The sequence below is a fragment of the Drosophila suzukii genome, chromosome 2L, assembly GCF_043229965.1.
Source record: "Drosophila suzukii chromosome 2L, CBGP_Dsuzu_IsoJpt1.0, whole genome shotgun sequence".
NCBI classification, from domain to species: Eukaryota; Metazoa; Arthropoda; class Insecta; order Diptera; family Drosophilidae; genus Drosophila; species Drosophila suzukii.
In genome coordinates this window covers 13,505,804-13,512,445 of record NC_092080.1, presented here as the reverse complement: position 1 = coordinate 13,512,445, position 6,642 = coordinate 13,505,804, and the positions used below count along the sequence as shown (strand labels likewise).

The window sequence follows — 6,642 nt, the reverse complement described above, 5'->3', positions numbered from 1 at the left end:
CTGGTGTGCGACATGTGACAATAAAAACAATCCATAAAATATGTGCCAGCAATTTGTTTGTTTTTCGTAAGAATAAAAACAATGAATAAGTAATATGGAAAAAAATCCGCACGGCGCCCATTAAAACAACCGTATTAAATGTCAAATTAATTTTCATGCCATTAAATGCAGTAGGTGCCACCGAAAGCAAATATAAACAAAGCACATAAATAAAACAATCAAACGCAAGGACGTCCAATCAATGCGACCGATTCAAGGTTTTTTCAAACAAATCGAGAGCGATCTAAAAACAGTGCAGAAATGAAAGCAAAATACGAACCGAAAAAATGTGCATAAATATGCCGCAGAGCTTAGGCAGCCAGTGGCTTAAAGTCTTAGGAATCGTCTGAGGAGCGAACACATGGCCAACGAATAAATATGGCTATACCATTTATCCAGACGAGAGTTTCCACTTCGGCCGAGAGTCTTTCGGTTTTATTTGGCAACATGTATTTACATAGATTTACATTGAAAACACTTTAAATGCCTGGCAATCAACGCCGTGCTGCGTAGAGATCCTGGGGCCCCAGGATCCGAGCCCAATTGTCCTGGCCGAAACATGGTTAAATGACATGAAAGACCGATGCCCCTTGGCCAAAAACAAAAGTGCAACGAGGTCGACCGAACATACACACATACACAGTAAAGCAAACTTTGTGGTTAAAACTAAAGTGGCCTTTTTAGCATTCAACAAATACAAAATGAAAGAGGCAAAAAAAAAAACACAAAATAAAAGTGCCGAAGAAGGGGGCTTCGAAAAGTGTCCAAAAAGTTGAATGGGGAAAGATTTTTGTGCCCGCTCATCTGCATTTGGCCACAGTTCTCACAGTTTTGGCCTCTTTTTTAATATTTCAACACAATTTCTGCATTGCATGGCAACGGCCATGGCTTTGGCCACCGGGAACAGAATCCGGAGGACTTTGGTCTTTGTGTCGCTCTGCGGTAATTTATGCATGCCGTTTGCCTCCTCTCGACTGTTGGCTTTTGTTGGTTATAGAATAAATAAAAGATGTCACAAAAATGCTTTGACATGCTCGTTACTCTACCGAAAATATCACAGGCACAATATATACAAATTCACTTGATTTAAAAGCTGCTGCAGGGAAGGGTAAGTACCAGACACTTAGATAAGCTTTTCAATGCCTTCAAAAATAAATTGGTTCATACTTTTAAAAGTTAAACAGTATCAAGGAAATTCTATAATGTCATATACCTTTTTAAAAAATAATACAAGATAATTTAGAAAAATACTAACTCTAAAATAACATGTATATTTTGGAACACTTCACCTACTTTTTAAACTAAATTCAAAAACATGATGTTCAACACAAACCATAGTAGATTGCGTGATTTTTTTTAACTATATAAGTCCAAGTAGGAAGTTTTAGTTTTGATCTTAACTTTAATTTTTATATTAAATATTTTTTATTTGTAATGTAACACAGAACCGCAATGGATGAAAAAGGTGGCAAAAATATTTATATTGGCTATGAAGTCCCTGGATTTACCACGTTTTTTTTATCGGTGTATATTTCTGATCGTCAGTGAACACTTCCCCACGCTTTGAGTGTCATCCTTTTTGGTATTAACTGAAATTATCACCAGTAGGCCATGTTCCGAGGTCATTTGAGGAGGCCTTACAGTTGGCTTTAGTTCAGGGTGGGAACTAACTCAGAGGAGGTCTTATCACTGAATTGGCAGTTAGACTTAATTGAATATTCAAATGGGTGCTGGCTTGCCAATGGAAGAGCTCACTGGTCCTTCGTTCCGCTTTAATTTAAAGCAAAGAACTTCTATTGTTTTGATTTAAATAAAGCCTTGACGAGCTTTAAAAACTATAAGCAAAAAAATATAAGCATTTTTCAATTTAAATTGTGAAATTTTTATTAGTGCGGTGCCACTTTGTAGTCTTGTCGTAATTAAATTAAACCATGTGCACAAAAAAGAATCAGACCGCTTAAGTATGGAAAATTTACATAAATAATTAACATAAAATTGTCATGTATTGTGGGCTTTGTGAGTGTTCGACTGAAAAAGTGCTTTTTAATAGCGAAATCTATGATAAATTTTAAACGAACTTTCCATATTAAGTGTTGAATTATGCAATAGTTCAACTCAGTACTTTAAATTTATGTTGTGCATTAACCAGTACTATAGTTTTCTATTTCCTTGATTTATAAACAAAAGCTTTAGGGTCAGGCATGGAAATGTTATTTATTTTCTTGTTACTAACTCCACTTCTTCCGTTCTGCTGGCTCGTCCTTGTTGAGTGGCCTAATGAAAAGCGTTCAAGTGAGATTTATTTAAAGAATTTCTAAGACACATTTCCCCAGGCAGTGGCCAAAATGGCAGTGGAATCAGATGTCTTGGCTCCCCAGTGCAGCTTAGGATTGTGTTGCAGCCAAACATTTTATTTGCATTTCCACAGTTGTCCTTCACTTGCTATCTGCAATCGAGTTTCTCATTTGTGTCCTTTTTTCGCCGGCTTGTTCAAACTCTGAATAATGGAGCTTGTGCTCGCTAGTGCAAAATGCTATGATTTAAATATTTAAAAGTGAGAGGAATAAAATGGAAGACAGCTTTTGTTTAAATGCCTTTTATGTGCAATATTGAGCCAGCAGGCAATCGAGCAATAAATCAATGCAAAATAATGCATGTGCATATCGAATATTTTTTGCCTTGCCTTTGCTCAAGGTTGTTTTGCTTTTAAAAAAGAACAACAGCAATAAATTCCACTAAAAAACACATAGCTCTGAAGGTAACTTTAATAAAAGCGTTTTTACCTTTGTTCTTGGATTTTGTCATTAATCAGACAAATTTCCAGAATTTTTAGAAGTCACTGAAAAAAAAATACCAAACTGATCGGCCATTCCATTCATATTATTATTGTATTTAGTAAAAAAAATTTCGTTTTTAGATATATTTATCATTTCTTTCAATCATCTTAATTATTTTAAAAGCGTCCCATTAAACGGGCAAGGGGAATAGCTCTGTTCAACCTCTGCCGGCACACGTACAGCGTACAACACCAGTCGTCACCCATCGAAAAGCTGCCTTGTGCAAGTTACTCACACAAATAAAAGACAAAATATTAATATTACTACCAATAGAAAATTTATAAACAAAGTAAAGGATTTTTAGAATAGCAGTTTTTTAAATTTTAAAATATTAGATTTTTTCTAGAAATAAGATTATAATCCTTAAGCTTTATTTTTGATTATTTAAGTTACAAAGCTTTATATATTTTACCTTACTTTGTAGTATATTTGGTATAGAAAATCGGAAATCCCCTACAATTTCCAGGGTGTCTGGCCCCAACCAAAGGTTTTTGCTTGATGCAGAAATAAAGTGTTGCCCGGCAGGTTTCGCCCCAGTCTCCGGTGGTCGGCGACCGGAAATGGCATTAATGCCTAAGCCAGCGCCCTTCGCGCCATTATAATTAAATGCGCTGGCGACGTTCTCCACTTTGCCTGCGTCTCCGTCTGGTCCGCGAAATAGTGCACCCTGCAAATAATTAGCATGGCTCCGAATCCTGTGAGTAATTAAGGTAAGTCAGCTGTTGCCGTCGTCTCGAGTGGTAGCAAAAAAATAAATGGAATGAGCAAAAACTGCCGTCCATTGTCAACGGAAATTAAAGTTTAATGGGGCGACTTTTCTGTCCCTTTCTATTTTTTTTTTCAGAATTTTCAAGTGCAAAATGAGCTTGTCCGGCTGTTTTTCCGCTGACCAAATGTTCCTAACATTTCAAGCTATTAAACTAAAATTTACCAACTTGATGACACACACAAGTTGGGGAGAAAAAACTGTTGTGAAAACATGGGAAATTTTGAAATTTTCTGGTAGGTAAGAGGGCGGTCCACCAGAGCCATGTGAAAAGCAATTACAGAAGTGATTTAGAAATATGTGCATGTGGAAATATTTAGAGAACCAATTCTAAGGGGAATGTGGAAGTTGGAAATTGTTGGCTTTCATTTGAAAGCGAGAGTATAAGTAATTTTGTGTGTCAAAACCAGACACAGATGATATCAAAATATTCTGAATTTTTATTCACTTCTAACAAATAAAGTTTTGCTTTACTCTAATACAATTAGCACTATCCATTACTGAACACCTAGTAATTAAATTCGAATTACCGTACTTCGTTTAAATAGTTAATTGGTAAGCATTTATTGTATTTGTCATGCTTTGTTAATCTGTTTGATGAATATTGAATTTATTTTCACGTCAATGTCATATAAAATGCGTGTTTATTCTGCAGTTAAATGGCTCAAACTGTTGCAAGTAATTCATTGTTGTTCCATTAACTTTTGTTTGCTTATCTCTCTGGCCACTTCAATGGCACAAAGCCCTTTATCGGGCCAACTTTTTTGCTCTCTAGATTACGTTAATTTATGGGTTGTCACGGAATGTTATAAGCACAGTCTAGTCAAGAATGAAACACATGGATTTTCTGGATATTTTCCTTTACTTTAAACTTATTTTAAATTATGGTTTTTTAATTCGTTTTAATTCCCTTAATCAGTAAAGTCGTTTCGTTTTCTAGTTAAGCTTCAATTTGTTTGCACAACACAGTTCGATTGCCGCCGTTGAAAAATAGAACGGCATTTTTAGGCGATAACGCAGCAAATTAGTCACAACATTTTTGATTTCACCGAACTTTTCGGGACTGAACCTCCAGCCAGATCATAAGGGCGGCAATAGCCAAATATGCAGCCACAATTATCGCGATCTGCAGGGGACTGGTGGTGAAAACTTGGACCACCAGCATCACGGTTCCAATGAAAAAGACCAGGGAAAGGAAGACGATCATCAGGATGGTGGACCAGTTGCGGAACCAGGCGTGTTTTGCATCCGGCGGTGGTACGAAGATCGGTTTTAGTGGGCTGTACTCCTTCTGGTATTGGGTCTCGTAGCCGCTGGTAAAGTCGACCTCATCGAGGTACTTTCCCGGACTCGAAGGTCCGGCCTTTGTCTCATCCGTGCCCATATCGAAACGCGTTCTTCGCTTGACTAAAGAGCGATTCGCTGGCCTCCGGGTATTTTCACCGATTTTTTCTCTCCCTTTTTATTTTTCTTGATTACCAATCAGTTGGGGTCTGCGTTATTATCGCCACGGCAAAAGGTGTTAATTGAGGCAACAACAAAGCAAACAGAGAACCGTCAAGTGCTGACAATCTTTTTGTGTTGCTTCTGACTCAGATAAGATATCTATATAAGTCTCAGGAAACCCGTCAAAAAAGAGAGGAAGAGACCAAGGGTGACAAGAAAATCTTCTAAAATAAGAGACTGCAAAGAGAGAAAACTGCCAAAGAACTTTACAAACATATCATCTAAATTCTATTGATTCTGATAAGAAATCATTAGAACATGGTTTATTTATAAAGTATGGGTTTAAAAATGTCGATTAATATTATCTTATATTCTTTAAAGGGTTCTTCAATATTTAATATAATACGCTCCAGCTCTCTTGAGGCTCTCTTAAGATCTGTCAGTTTTACGCTCTGATAATTTTTGTTTGTTTTCCACATACCCTTAAAGAGGGTTCTTCGAAATCGATAATATTATTTCAAGTATTTATTTTGTTTTGGTTTTTATAAAATTTAATTCATTATTTGTCTTATCACTTACGCTGGTAGGTACATTATAAAAAAATAATGAAATAATATTATCTTATTTTAGGCTAGGCACTAGGCTATAATACAGATTTCTACTAATTATAGATCAACTTAGATTATTGGTTTGCTGACTTTTAGTTTTATTTAATTGTATACATACTTAATTTCAAATTCTGCAAAACTGCATGTATATTGCACATTTTTTGTCGGCCAGTGTAGCCTTTTTAATTGAATCTTGATTTCTTGGAAGACTTTGATATGTACTTGAGTCTTGTAAGATACGTGCTCTTTCCTAATTCTCAGTTTATCCAGAGCCTTGAAGCTGAAAAGATCATAGTGAAACAAAATGAGGTATATTACATTTTTTAAAAAATAATTTAGAAATAGAAGTGTGATGTGTTGTATATTTTCAAGGGAAGACAAGGATGTTTTGTTGGAGGATGACAGTTATAGGATCATTGAAATGGATCATCATCTTCAAGAAAGTGACGCAGAACAACCCAACATTGAAGTCGGGATTGTCAATATAGAAGAACGAAGTCCCTATACGTTTTTGCAGAACTGTAATTTTGTTGGATTATGGATGTGCGTTCTGTACAACTTTTGCATGATTTCGTTAGTTGTGGTTATTTATATTTACAAGCGCTGGAATTAAAAATGGTTTTTGAAACTAATCAAATTTGAGTTTATTATATTATGCTATCATATCTGGCTTAAGTGGGCGAACTTTGCATACATCAAAAGTAAATGGAAGCCGCTTACTGCCCCAAATGTGCTTAAACTTTTATCCATTTTATTGCCGCCAAACAATTTAAGTTGTTGACAAAGTCATCAGCATGCAGCAGGCAGTGGCTTCAAAGAAAATGCAGCATCAGCAAGAAAAATCAAAAAAACATCCAACAAAGTTGCCTCTGTTGCATTTTTAGTTTCTTTCTTGTGCTTCGACAAAACTTTTATTTGATGCAACTCAGTTTTTTTTCTGTGCTCA

At 35.9% G+C, this 6,642-nt stretch overlaps 2 protein-coding genes across 2 annotated transcripts; one reads left to right on the top strand and one right to left on the bottom strand.

Annotated features, from left to right (window-relative positions):
- Positions 1-4,485: 4,485 nt before the first annotated feature.
- LOC108010628 (uncharacterized) lies at positions 4,486-5,064 on the bottom strand. The gene has a single exon (XM_017075523.4). It carries the CDS (start codon positions 5,024-5,026, stop codon positions 4,688-4,690), a length of 339 nt encoding a protein of 112 aa, XP_016931012.1. The 5' UTR covers positions 5,027-5,064; the 3' UTR covers positions 4,486-4,687.
- Positions 5,065-5,917: 853 nt separating this feature from the next.
- Positions 5,918-6,335, top strand: LOC108013245 (uncharacterized). Its single transcript, XM_017078995.4, has 2 exons — positions 5,918-6,005; positions 6,069-6,335. The coding sequence occupies exons 1-2, from the start codon at positions 6,001-6,003 to the stop codon at positions 6,307-6,309; spliced, it is 246 nt and encodes an 81-aa protein (XP_016934484.3). The 5' UTR covers positions 5,918-6,000; the 3' UTR covers positions 6,310-6,335.
- Positions 6,336-6,642: the final 307 nt, after the last annotated feature.

Coding starts and splice junctions, on each gene's coding strand:
- LOC108010628 (XM_017075523.4), bottom strand. CDS start 5,026: ATGGGCACGGATGAGACAAAGGCCGGACCTTCGAGTCCGGGAAAGTAC.